The sequence below is a fragment of the Ylistrum balloti genome, unplaced genomic scaffold (genome assembly GCF_031769215.1).
Source record: "Ylistrum balloti isolate Yb309-2 unplaced genomic scaffold, AGI_CSIRO_Ybal_v1 Utg370732, whole genome shotgun sequence".
Taxonomy (NCBI): Eukaryota; Metazoa; Mollusca; class Bivalvia; order Pectinida; family Pectinidae; genus Ylistrum; species Ylistrum balloti.
The window spans coordinates 25,535-40,535 of NW_026782432.1; the positions used below are offsets into that span (position 1 = coordinate 25,535).

Sequence of the window (15,001 nt, forward strand, 5' to 3'; positions counted from 1 at the left end):
GTGAATCATGTCCACACCTTGTTGACCTTTTCCAGATGTTTAGGTCTACTTTTAGTCCTTGTTGATCAATCCATGACCTTGTGGACCATTTCCAGACCTGATCGATCAATCTATGACAATTTTGGGCCTTTGAGCATTCCCTGACTTTGTGGATCATTCCCTGACCTTGTGGACCATTCCCTGACCTTGAGGAACATTCCCTGACCTTGTGGATCATTCTCTGACCTTGTGGATCATTACCTCACCTTGAAGACCATTCCCTGACCTTGTGAACCGTTCCCTGACCTTGTGGATCATTCCCTGACATTGTGAACCATTCCCTGACTTTGTGGATCATTCCCTAACCTTGCGGACCATTCCCTGACCTTGTGGATCATTACCTGACCTTGAGGACCATTTCCTGACCTTGTGGATCATTCTCTGACCTTGTTGATCATTCTCTGACCTTGTTGACCATTCCCTGACCTTGTGGATCATTCTCTTACCTTGTTGACCATTCCCTGACCTTGTGGATCATTCCCTGACCTTGAGGACCATTCACCAACCATTTGACTTATTTTCAGATGTTTTGAACCATCTGTAGACATTGTAGAGACATTCCTGCACTGTTTTGATAATTTACAGATCTTTTGGACCATTTACCAGCCACTGCTGATAGATTCCCTGATTCCCCATTCTCAGATTCCCAGATTATTCCACACTACCACTATCCAATACATATAAATCACAACAGCCCCTTCATACTCTTGACATACAAAGCAGGTTTCTTGTGAAGCCAAGCGACATTACTCAGGACAAATAGTGGAAATAGCTGATTACTTATTTCGTTAGTGACATTCTGTTACCTTGGAAATTATTGTTATTTACACTGAGCTAGGATATGATAATATATTCAAATTATTAAATATTTTCTTCAGATTGGTAATTTCGTTAGAATAGAAGTTCTTATAACACAACCAGTTGAAGATTTAAGTGTAAAGTACCAATGACTTGTAACACAGTCACCTTCATCAGACAAATGACCAGTGTAGAGCATACTAGCACTGATGTACATATAGTACAAGATGGTTAGGTATCAACCAACTTTTTCAGCTGTACTATAATCCTACGCACCCTAAGGGAGAAAATGTGAGTTGACGGTAGAAAGATTTTGGAAAAAAGTTAATCTTGATCAGGTTGTGTTATAAAAACTTCTTCTTGGGGAAAAGGCTTGATTTAAGCTGGAAATTTTGTGCCCGATCCCATCGGAATTGTTCAATAAGATAAATCAAACAAAACCTTCTCTTCTAAATGAACTACATGCACCAAGGTACATAACCATATTGTGTAATGTTACATCATTATTTAATAGTACAACAAGTTAGGTTTATATCTACTACAATGATACAAACATCATCATCTGATTATTAAAAGCTTTCTATACAACATCCATACTGTATTATTGAAAAGTTTACCTGTTCTTGTGTCTCCTCTAAGGAATTGTCACGGTTGACTGGCGGAGTCGTTGACTTGTACGTCGTATTAACTTCCCAATGTTTCCGTGACATTGTTGGCGTTGCGTTTACGAAGAAGTCCCTGTTGAATTGTGAACTAACTAATTTCTTTGGCCCAGTATTTACTACTGTGACAACTTTCATTTTCTTTTGTGTTGGTGACTGTGATTTCACTTCCTCTGTCAGCACCACTTCCTGTTGTGATTCAGCTTCCTGTGGTGGTGCCATTTCCTGCTGTAGTTCCACTTCCTGTTGTGCCACTTTCTGTTTAGTATTCAAGTCAGATGAACTCTTGAAACTATCCACAGTCACTGGAAGCTGTTCGATTTGGGAATCATAAGGTTTGTTATCATTTAGGGAAAATGATGGAAGAACTATTTCTGATTGCACCGACATATTTTCTATTCGAGAAACGATATCATCCTTTGGAGTGTCATTTTCACTCACAGATGTTACCGAGGTTTTCGGGTAGACATAGGAACTGAAAGACTCCACAGGGTATGATGAGGAATTGTACCACTTTTTCTGCTGGACCTGCGGTTGTTTTGAGATTTCTGGAACTTTTGAATTTTTGTCAGAGCTTTCCATTTTTAAATGGGGAATTTGACTCTGTCCCTCCTGACGAGGGGTGCTTGTTGCTAGGCAACCATCATCCTCTCTTTCAGAGTCAATTGTCTCCCTTGCCGAGTGGAGAACATTCAATGTCGATGATGTTACATGTCTCACATTTTCAGCAGCATTTTTCTACAAAAAACATGTGGGGAACATTGACATAATTCGACAAAATGTGTTTAAAATATCATTTCTTAGATCTCAATCCATACATCTTTACTAACATCTATGACACACCAGAAGTCATACAAAAAATACATGCAGTTAAAGATAACAACATCTTAACCCAAGATAAAGAGTGACCTTGAACCCAAAATAAAAAGTGACCTTGAACCCAAGATAAAAAGTGACCTTGAACCCAACATAAAAAAATGTCAGTGAATCTAAACTGACACAAAATCAAATGATAAAATATGACCTTGAATCAAAAATCAAACATGACTTTTAACCAAAAATACTGTATTTATCCTCAAATAAGCCCCTAGTACAGAAATTTAGTATTAAAGTAGGGGGAGACTCAACTGTGAACTACTCTTAGACAACTATTTGGAAACTGATGGTTCCTGAAAAATTTGTTAAAAATCTATTTTGCTTTATTCATGAGTTAGTGGTTATTTGAGGATCAATACAATGGTGGCCTTTAAGTCAAAATAAACCCAAACCAAAATGTGACCTTGAACCTAATTAGCCTGAAATCCAAACCAAGCACTCTGGTAGAATAGCATGGTTTACAAGAGCTTTTGCAATGTATCCCACGATTTGTTCATTATGGCATTCTGCTCATCGTAGGATCTATATATATTATATATCATGAGAATTTTATTCAATAGAAAATTCTTCAAGTGACCTATTCACAAAGATTTTATCAAATAATCAAACCAAATAAACATATACAAAATATTTCTATCTATATTTCTCATACTTACAACATGTCCTCTCTATAACAATTATCTGTCTCTAGTACTAGTCACATGTAACACCTCTCTATAAAGATCTTTAGCCCTAGATCTAATAACATGTAATACCTCTCAATAAAGATCTTTAGCCCTAGATCTGATAACATGTAACACCTCTCTATAAAGATCTTTAACCCTAGTACTAGTCACATGTAACACCTCTCTATAAAGATCTTAAGCCCTAGATCTGATAACATGTAACACCTCTCTATAAAGATCTTTAGCCCTAGATCTGATAACATGTAACACCTTTTTTCAAAGATCTTTAACCCTAGTACTAGTCACATGTAACACCTCTCTATAAAGATCTTTAACCCTAGATCTAGTCACATGTAACACCTCTCTATAAAGATCTTTAACCCTAGATCTAGTCACATGTAACACCTCTCTATAAAGATCTTTAACCCTAGTACTAGTCACATGTAGCACCTCTCTATAAAGATCTTTAGTAGCACCTCTCTATAAAGATCTTTAACCCTAGATCTGATAACATGTAACACCTCTCTATAAAGATCTTTAACCCTAGTACTAGTCACATGTAGCACCTCTCTATAAAGATCTTTAACCCTAGATCTAGTCACATGTAACACCTCTCTATAAAGATCTTTAACCCTAGATCTAGTCACATGTAACACCTCTCTATAAAGATCTTTAACCCTAGATCTAGTCACATGTAACACCTCTCTATAAAGATCTTTAACCCTAGATCTAGTCACATGTAACACCTCTCTATAAAGATCTTTAACCCTCGATCTGATAACATGTAACACCTTTTTTTAAAGATCTTTAGCCCTAGATCTGATAACATGTAACACCTCTCTATAAAGATCTTTAACCCTAGATCTGATAACATGTAACACCTCTCTATAAAGATCTTAAACCCTAGATCTGATAACATGTAACACCTCTCTATAAAGATCTTTAGCCCTAGATCTGATAACATGTAACACCTCTCTATAAAGATCTTTAACCCTAGATCTGATAACATGTAACACCTCTCTATAAAGATAAACCCTAATCTGATAACATGTAACACCTCTCTATAAAGATCTTTAGCCCTAGATCTGATAACATGTAACACCTCTCTATAAAGATCTTTAGCCCTAGATCTGATAACATGTAACACCTCTCCATAAAGATCTTTAACCCTAGATCTAGTCACATGTAACACCTCTCTATAAAGATCTTTAACCCTAGATCTAGTCACATGTAACATCTCTCTATAAAGATCTTTAGCCCTAGATCTGATAACATGTAACACCTCTCCATAAAGATCTTTAATGTTAATCTAGTCACATGGTTTCTACCTGTAATATTTGCAGATATGTATTATACACAGAAAAGATATTTAAAACAAAAAAAGTAATTGTCTTGTTGTTGTATTGTATTTAATGTAAAAAAAATGTGGTCACATGTAACTGTACCTCTCTAAAAAGAGTTTTTGTAGGAAGGCACATGTAACACCTCTCTATAAAGATCTTTAACCCTAGATCTAGTCACATGTAACACCTCTCTATAAAGATCCCTAGACCCCAGTTATAATGTTAATGTACTGTACAGGGTTTCTATGTAATATTTGCAGATATGTATTATACACAGAAAAGATATTTAAAACAAAAAAAGTAATTGTCTTGTTGTTGTATTGTATTTAATGTAAAAAAAATGTGGTCCTTATGTAGCTGTAATTCATATGAAAAAGCAGTTTTTGTAGGAAGGCACTGAAAAATTTGATGATGTATTTTGTACCGAAAAGTTCTGCTTGTAGATTGAAATAAACTGCAGAATGTGTTCCTTGTAGACAGTTCTAAAAGTGGGTGGTGTAAACAGGTAAAGCAGAAAAAGTGGGTGGTGTAAACAGGTAGTGTGCAGAAAAAGTGAGCGCTGTAAAAAGGTATTGTGTGCAGAAAAAGTGAGCGTTGTAAACAGGTAGTGTGCAGAAAAGTGGGCAGTATAAACTGGTATTATGTGCAGGTATTGTGTGCAGAAAAAGGGAGCACTGTAAACAGGTATTGTGTGCAGAAAAGTGGTCCCTGTATACAGGTATTGTGTACAGAAAAGGGGTCCCTGTAAACAGGTATTGTGTACAGAAAAGGGGTCCCTGTAAACAGGTATTGTGTGCAGAAAAGCGGTCCCTGTATACAGGTATTGTGTACAGAAAAGGGGTCCCTGTAAACAGGTATTGTGTACAGAAAAGGGGTCCCTGTAAACAGGTATTGTGTGCAGAAAAGCGGTCCCTGTATACAGGTATTGTGTGCAGAAAAGGGGTCCCTGTATACAGGTATTGTGTGCAGAAAAGGGGTCCCTGTATACTGGTATTGTGTGCAGAAAAGGGGTCCCTGTATACAGGTGTTGTGTGCAGAAAAGGGGTCCCTGTATATAGGTATTGTGTTCAGATAAGTGGTCCCTGTATATAGGTAATGTGTGCAGAAAAGTGGTCCCTGTATACAGGTATTCCAACGGAAAAGAGGTCCTTTAGAAAGGTTCTGTATATGGAATAATGGTCTTTGTAGAGCTTTTGCATGGGCAAGTGTTCTTTATGGACAGGTACTTGTACTGTCAGATTTATAAATATACAAGTGATTTTTATCAAATGGTTTCCTAGTTGCTTAAAATTTGTTGGAATTCCTAAAACAAAAGGAAAGCTTTTAAATAAGTGCCTCCAAGAATAACTGCCATAATTATATCTGTTATATCAGTAAAATTGAACAAAATGAAAAGATTTACATTGATAACCGACTCACCAGCTGTTTGTAGTTCTCTACTGTAGAACTATACAAATTATGTGCCAGAAAATTGTCGGCCACATTGTTATTAAAGCTGTCGTCAAGGTTACAAATGTTAGTGGAATGCATGTCCTTCTCAAAGGTGGATAATATAACATCCACTTGGTCCAGACTTTTATGGAGCTCCGAAAACTGTTAGTAAGACAATGGGAATGAATCAGGTGAGATAATGAGCAATTATCAGGTAGGATTTGCCAACATTTGTACAATGTACTCTCATTGCCAGGTATGAAGAATGAAAAATAAGATGCCCTTCAGAGAGCCATAAACAAGTAATCCTTTGAAACCTGCTTTATGTTTTGTTGAATGGAAATTTTTTCTTCAAATTTTCCTATCTGGGAAATTTTATTTTGAAAAAAAATCTATTGTTTTAGATATTTCAGAAACCTGTTGACGAGAGTGCAGTGTAACGTCTACATTTTTGGTAAGTACGAAGATTATAATTTAAAGTAAGAATATACACCTACACACACACACAGACACACACACACACATATATATATATGTGTGTGTGTGTGTGTGTGTGTGTGTGTGTGTATATACATATATTTTTGTGTGTGCAATTGGGCTTTAACAAGCATGATATAAATCAATGATAAATTATACTTTTTAAGAAAATAAAAATCTTTCAAATAAAAAAAAATCCAAAAATGAAAATTGTACAAATGATGATTAGATATTTAGTTATAACAAGGTCAAACTTGATTACTGTAAAGAATATTTAGCATTAGGCAGGTGCAAAAATTCATCTGATGTAATGATGAAAGTCGCCAACCAAAACTATCCCAGGGAAGGTCGTAATACAGTCAACAGACTTAAGGGAGGTAACTCCTGAAGGACTTGGTCACTTTTTTTTCAAATAAAGGGAAGTAACACAAAACAGATATTTGTACCAACAGAATTCTAGGGGAAAAGTTTTTTAAAGAAATTCCTGATACCTTTTAACAAAGCTTATACTAAGGCATATATTACTTCAAATTCTAAGTTTATAATCACCTGCCTTTAATAATCATACAACATTTGTCCAATAGAGAAAACACAAACAATGGTGAAAAGAAACCACCACCAAATTTAATTGCTAAAAGTGAAAAAAAAAAAAATTATAAAATAAATTTTATGTTTCAAAACAATGACAAATAATTCTTTCCGAATCTTAAATTCAAGTAATCTACCAATTCATTTTAGAATTTTTTATTATGGCTTCAATATTTATTTTACCATCAAATGTTTTGAATATTCACATCTAAAACAATTCATGGTTTGGGTTTTAATAGGAGTTCATTTTCGTGTCAATCTGGAGGTCAAAGTTCAAATTTCAAAAAATAGAAAATTTTTTTTCAATATTTAATGAAAACAGAGAGAAATGTACTGAATTAGTTTGTTAATTTACCAGACATTCTCACGGACTGTCATTGAGCAAATTTATGTGAGTAAAGGGAGATAATCCAGATTTTTACTCAATAATAGCCAATCATGAACTAAAATATATTTCAAATATAACAGACAAAAAAAATAATTGATTCTGTTGACCAAGAAAATACAATTACCCGGAATTATCAGCACAAGTTTCTTATTTATAATTTGACAAAGTAAAATCTGTATTAATTTGAAATCAGCCATACTAATTAAAGAATACATTTCCATGTATAAATTGATTAAATGCATTTTAAAAACAATAATTCCAATGATACATTACAAAAACAAGTGCCATAACTCATGAATTACCTGATTTGCTGTAGATAACATGTCCTCTGCTACATCTGTAACGTTTCCTTTGGCTGTCATCATTTTCCTACTAAGATTAGAGATGTGTTGGTCTTCCTTGGAGGGTCTAGTCCTTTTATCATCAGAGAATGAAGAAGAAAATGATGACTGTGAAAACGACGTCTTAATTGAGTTAAAGGTTTCCTCTGCAAAAGAAATTTTTTAAACATTGAAATTTAATTGATTATCTTTCGGCAAGTGTGTATTTGTAAAATCAAATTAGAGTGCATTACAAACAAAACTAGATTTTTTTTGTTTTAACAGAAAATAAGGTTTCAACAGTAAATGAACCAAGAATAATATCTTACTCAAAATTTCAAGTTGTGGTAGAAATATTTGAATAAGAAAATAATAACGTAACATAATAATAGGATCTAAATAAAATTGACTGCATCATTAAAATATTTAACAAAAATATTAATTGTTTATTATCAATTATTAATTATTTCAGTTTCCAATATCAACAATCAATTACTGTGATCAATAGACATATACAGGTAATAACAAATATTGCTGTTTTTATATCTGGAGTAATTCCATTCGCGGACCTGGTTGTTCTGGTTCCACAATCAGCTGAGCGCTGGATTTTACTTCCCCTGCCATGTTCTTTGCCATGACCGTGTACTCAGCATCTTCATTCATCGTCGCAAAGTCAATTGTCATCAGGTAGTCACGGTTACCATACTTCTCTGAAATTACAGACAATTTTAGAGATGATGATACATGTCTGAAAAACTAAGGTCAGAGTCTGAACATTTCTCAGATGGGGTTGAACAGTGGGACAACCAGATTAGTGGTGACTGGATAGTGGGACAACCAGATTAGTGTTGACTGAATAGTGGGACAACGAGATTAGTGGTGACTGAATAGTGGGACTACCACATTAGTGGTGACTGGATAGTGGGACAACCAGATTAGTGGTGACTGAAAAGTGGGACAACCAGATTAGTGGTGGCTGGATAGTGGGACAACCAGATAAGTGGATAGTGAGACAACTAGATTAGTGGTGTCTGGATACTAGAACAACTAGATTAGTGGTGTCTGGATACTAGAACAACTAGATTAGTGGTGTCTGAATAGTGGGACAAGCAGATTAGTGATGACAGGATAGTGGGGCAACTAGATTAGTGGTGACTGGATAGTGGGACAACCAGATTAATGACTTGATAGTGGGACAACCAGATTAGTGGTGACTGGATAGTGGGACAACCAGATTAGTGGTGACTGGATAGTGGGACAACCATATTAGTGGTGACTGGATAAGTGGACAACCAGAATTAGTGGTGACTTGATAGTCAAAAGCGCAAAACTTTACATTTATAAGTGGGACTACTTGACAATGGAGAACATTTTAAGTTCGTTCAAATACATCTAGCTGCATTTCAGTTCCAATCAGGATTTTTCTTCCTCACTTTTCATTTTTTATTTACCCAATCTCTGATTTTTAAAAATCCAGAAAAATCCTTTATTTCTTCAACAGAAAGAGAACCATTTTTTCATTTTGTGTCGGCTGGTTTTATCCATCCAATATTTTACTACAGAATGGTGACAAGACTTTGTCTCATTCACATGGAGAACTCAATTAAAGATAATCTTAAGCATTAAGTTTCAATTAAGTTCTGACCTAATTTATAATTTGAGTCGCTTTTCAGTCGCTGTCCATCTTTGTACCAGACGACCCTTGGCTGGGGATAACCTTTGACCTTGCATCTGAACTTGACAGCTTGACCTTCAATGACCTCCACATCTTGGATGCCTTTAAGGAATTCAGGAGCTTTAAGCTCTTGTGTATTTTCTGTAAGTAAATTACAAATAAAACATCAGTCTTTAAATAAGCTCATGATGAACATGAGAGTTTGGAAAATTTTTTTCCGAGTGAAAGAAGTGTGTTTACAACAAAGCCTACAGTTATGAGTAATTAAACAGTTAATCTTGATTTCAGTCATAATTAATCAATTTTATTTTTAATTTTGATTCATTAACTATGAATAATTTTATTTATTTTCAAACTTAACTGATCAAATAAATTCTTTACCATGATGGATCTTGATTAATGAAGCTTACTTTTAACCTTGATTAATGAAGCTTACATTTAACCTTGATTTATCAAGCATACTTTTAAACATGACAGACCAAGCTTTTTAACATGGAATGATAAGGTTTGCAATGAATCATGGACAACTTACTTTTGACCTTTAGCACTAAATACTGACAGCATCTCCCCTTCTCATTGACTGCTATAGCCATATACTGACCACCATCCTCCTTAACAGGGTAATACATTGTCATATGGTGTCTGTTCCCATCCCGACAAACATCAAACTGTTCAGACTCTTCTAATTCTTTCAATTCATCCTCAACTTTGTACCAAAACACATCTAAACAAAACGTATTCATGGTCAAGATTGGTCACAGTTTTAAAAAGTTCAAGTTTTACTTAATTCATATAGCAAGAAATATGAAAGATAAACCTATTCTGTTACAAAACAGGATAATTTTTCAATATATTACTAAATCATGATATATTTTCAAAACAATACCATCCATATTTAAATTAAAACATTTAAAAAAATGTTCAAGTAATAATATACATAAGTTCATGATGAAGTGGTTTTTAAGAATTGTTCTAGTAATGATCTGTTAACTTAAAGTGTCCAATTCTCACCAGTGGGATCTGTGCCGCCAACCCGACAGGTAAATTTGGCTGGTTCCCCCTCTGGAACTGTCACACTTTCAGGTGGAATTTCAAATTTTGGGTCATCATTCTCAGCGGGAACCAGTTCCTCAATCAATTTTTTGGCTAGTTTGGTCTTAGCATCATCAGCACTACTTTCACTTACATCAACCTTTGACCTTTGACCTTTGACCCCTGAGTCAGACATCCATTGATCTCTTGAGGTGTCAAGGTCAGAGTCATCTGTCTGCACTGATTGTGAAAATGAGCCTTTCCTTGTTATTCGGGCAATCTCCTCTGATGTTTTGGCGTAAAATGAATTTTCTTCATCACTTAAATTGTCCTCATTTTCATCGTCGTTATCGGAGAGGTCCGAAAAAATAGCATTTGCTTCCCTGTCAAATAAATCCAATAGATTTTTATCAAAAAACTTTTCTTTCTTTTCAACTTTGACATACTTATCAAATTTTAATACAACATTGTAAGAGCATTGCATGTTTCTAAAATAAAAAATGGAGGCTGACTTGATGAAACTAGTTCCATAAAGAAATTTTCACACAAAATGTGTTGAGACAGGAAATTTCATTTTTGTTTTTCTATAATAATGTAAATTTCAGATTCTTATACATCATGAAATTCAGTTTTAAAGTCTAAAAATAATTTGGTAACTCGTCAACCTAAATCAGATGTAAACTACAACAAGAAAATCTAATTAGTTCTTTACAATGTCCAATTACACAGGTTTTTCTAGCCAACACTAGTTTCTCACTACATTAAAGAAAAATGGCATGCAGACATTTATTTATATATTTCAATCAGATAAAATATCATAAGATTTAAATCCTCTAAAGCGGAGAGTAGGAAAAACTTGTATCAAGGACTAAAAACTTTGCCCACATAGAACAGATCAATTTTAAAAATTTTAATCTTAATAAAGATTCTTTCAGTTGATAACTTAAGCTAGACCACCACCTTCTCTTTTACTCTTTAAGTACATAGATGATTGACTAAATCTATTTAAATTTGCCTGATAAACGATGCCATTATAATACTTAGTTATCTGAGTTGCTGGTTTTAAGGATTTGTGAGAACCACATGAACCTGACACCATCCCAGTACAATCATACAATGTAATGCCCACCGAATAACTAATTCATACGCCCACAACTAGATAAATTCCCCTCACCTTCTCTTCTCTAATAGTATATTCTCCACACCTTTCACCCCTTCCATTCACATTGGTATGACCCCTTCACAGTCATTTTGCTATATGGTATAATCCTTCTACCTTCTATCCCTCCCCTCATTGGTATATTCCTTTCACCTTCTTTCCCTAAGATTTCTTTCTCTCCACTCTCAGTACACTCCACCCCTTAACTTTTCTCCAAGGGTATAACTCCTCATCACCCCTCCATCTAGTGGTATAATCCATCCACCCTCTTTTCTTATATGAAATATTCCCTCTGCTCTCAACCCAATTAGTATCACCCCTTTCCACCCCTTTTCCCAAATGGTATAATCCCTCTTCCTCCTTTTCTTCAATTGAGTATTTCTTCTACCCACAACCCCTCCATCCATTGGATAAACCATTCCAACCGCAAAATTGAAATAAAAACAATCACTGGACTTGAAGACAAATTTTGACAAATAAATAAGCTGGATTTTGAACCAAAAAATCTTGATGATGGTCAAACCATTACCCAGAATTCACCAGCAGAAAACCAGACGATTAAAGTAAAGGGCAAGTAACTACTACAAATACTTTAAAGGCATGCATGTTTAAGGTGATGAAAAAACTAATTTAGAATGTAGCTGATAAGTCCAATATCTAGACTTTAAAATCAATCAAAGGCAGATCTTTCATTTCATTACATATACCTACAGTATTGGTGATTAGCTGATGTCTGGTAATAAGCCCACCCTTTCTACTGCCGTCTTTTTAACCAATAACCAATCATCTGACTAGAGTCAGAGCTGACGTATTGACCCTCTAAGCTTTAGGTCCCATAATAAGCCCACCCCCTGACATTGAGTTAGAGGTGATGTAGTAGCCCTCAGCATGGGCTTATTGTCCTGTAATAAGCTCTATCCCTGACAATGAGTAAAGACACTCTGGACTTACTATATTATAATAAGCCCACTCCTTAACTTAACTACGAATTTAACATCTGTAATGACAGTGTAGTAAATAGTAGATATAAAGGATGAAATGAAAGACTTCCGAACTAAAACTGTTGTTTTGAAATCTGTGACACCAAATGCTGCACAGCATTCTTACCCTCCCTCAGATGTGTGAATCGAACTATAACTCCTGGAAAAAAACACATAATCCATGGAACTGAGAAACAGAATCTGTAACAGGCTCAGCCAAAGTCATATCCTCTAAGACAATAATGTGAACTTAATGAAATCCAAAAACTCCGTAAATAAGTCATCATTACATAACACTCATCCACAATTTGTCGTTTTCTTTTGAATATTGTTTATATAAGAATATATATTGAGGAATAGTTGCCGGTGAAAAGTAATGTCACACAGGATATCTTTACTCAAGTATCATTATTGTTACAGTCTTTATGGCTCGTCAACACATAAGAGTTCATAAGGGCCTTAACTCCTGTAAAAATACCTAGTGTAAATCATCATTACATAACAAATAAATACCTAATTTACCTGATGTCTTAAAAAAACTTTACCTGTTGCCGACCCGCGGCGCCAGTTCCTGATATGGTTCAGGAATAGTCATATAGATTTGACCCAATTCTTCGCCGACATGTTTCCTGCCCATATTTGCATATGGGGAGACAAAGGAATTTCCCTTAAATATCCAGTTCCCACGCCAGTCTGTCACCTTTTCCCCCTCCTCATCCTCTTCCTCCTCGCCCTCTTCATCCTCCTCAAGAATTGGAGCGAGATTCATTGATAACAGATCTGGATCAATTTCGTTAGAATTTAACTCAAAATCTGAGACATCAAAGTCGGGAAGAGACACAGTGTGTTCATGTGCATGATTGATGGACGTGCACTTTGTAAGAAAGTCAAGTTGGCTTTCCTCTCGATGGACCAGTTCAGGTTCAATCAACGGCTCCTCAACATCGCATGTTTCATCCTCTAATATTACTTTTCGTACTTGTGGTCGTGGAGAGAGATCACTCAAAAAGGACTTCAGTTTTTGTATTTCTTGAACTGGATCAACAGGTTGTTTTTCATCAACACTTTCCTGGGTCAAATTTTCTTCCTGAACAAACTCCTCCTCGATCACATCCTCTTTCTTATATTTCTTATCAAAACTTTCCTCTGCAACTATCTCAGGAAAGTCTCCACTAGAACTTTTATTTTGAAATTTGACCTTGTTGTCTTTACCTACAACTTCATCATCCCTGACCTCTTTATCAACTTGGTGAACTGTGAGACCTTTGAACCCTGACTCTTCCTTTAAAAGGTCTTTGCAATCTTCGTACTGTTTTACATTTGAAGGTCTAACACTATCTTGGAGTTTTTCACTATTTTGATTGTAACGACCTCTGACCTCACTTTCAGATCTTGTTTTATCGTAAGTTGAGTCACTCCGAATTACATAGTCTGTGAAATCACTTGTTCTTTCTTGGTGACCTTTGAACTCTGTATTGTCCTCTGTCACATGCTCATCAATCACTAAGAATGAATTCTGTGGACTAAGATGATCGACTTCATCCTCATGTAATGATTCTGCCTGTCCTTGATCTGTGTCAGAATTTTGTAAAGAGTCTCCGTGACCCTGATCAATAGTACTTGAACTTAACACTGAGTCCTTATGACCTCTTTCCTCAACACCAGCCTGAAGGGGCTGTCTCAATGATTCTAATCCTGCTTCTTTTCTGTGATTTTCTAAAACCTGTCAACATCAAAATAGAAAAATATATCAACTACATAAATACTGTATTTATCCTGCAATAACCCAAGCATGAATGAATGAAGCAGGAGGAGGGCGGAGGGCGAGAAGGGGGCGGAGGGGGCAGAGGAGGAGGAGGGTGGAGGGAGAGGAGGGCGAGGAGGGGGAGGCTTTAAGAGGTGAGTCAGTTACAGCTAGACCAATGATAATGTTATATCTGATTGTCACCAAGGAACAATACACCTGAATGGGCTTATTACCAGACATGGACTTAGTGTCAAGATTTCACGCTTCTGATTTAATCAAGATAATAATTCCTGATTTGTTTAAAAATGCACAGATCTGATTAATGTTATTCAAATGTTTCACATTTTACATCAGATTCATTAAATTTCAGATTTTAAAAAAATTTCAGTAATCAATATTGATGTTTATAGAATTGTATTTAGTACACTGCTGGGAAATTTACGTAAGTTTGACACAGTCCAAAATAAATTACCTTAGTGATAACTGCCTGAGCAAGCTGATCCTCAAATGATTTGTGACCTTCAGAATCCTCGTCGGAAAGCGATGATAAATCTGACACTGCCTCATCTGATGTCTGATAGAGAAAACAAAAGTGTTAATCAATAGAGTAAAATTTCCGACATAGATTTAATCAAAAAATTATAAATCTGCTGTAGTTTAGTGTATAAATTCACTTTTGGGACATAGATTTGTATAAACAAAATATTTTCTAACCTATGTCCCCGATTCAAACTATTACTGGGCCATAATACTTAAATAAACTGTCCAATTGTTAAGAAAAGTGTCTCCATCTGTAATGCTCCTTTATCACAGTACTTCAC

General features: G+C 35.4%; 1 protein-coding gene across 1 annotated transcript in view; it reads right to left on the minus strand.

The window, feature by feature from the left end:
• Positions 1–15,001, minus strand: part of LOC132557838 (titin-like) — a 92,317-nt gene that overhangs the window by 9,969 nt on the left and 67,347 nt on the right. The window contains exons 9-16 of the mRNA XM_060222365.1: positions 14,653–14,754; positions 12,979–14,156; positions 10,274–10,677; positions 9,795–9,986; positions 9,233–9,403; positions 8,157–8,297; positions 7,570–7,754; positions 1,455–2,237 (exon numbers count right to left, since the gene is read on the minus strand). Of these exons, the coding sequence (XP_060078348.1) occupies positions 1,455–2,237; positions 7,570–7,754; positions 8,157–8,297; positions 9,233–9,403; positions 9,795–9,986; positions 10,274–10,677; positions 12,979–14,156; positions 14,653–14,754 (3,156 nt within the window). The remainder of the gene's footprint in view (positions 1–1,454; positions 2,238–7,569; positions 7,755–8,156; positions 8,298–9,232; positions 9,404–9,794; positions 9,987–10,273; positions 10,678–12,978; positions 14,157–14,652; positions 14,755–15,001) is intronic.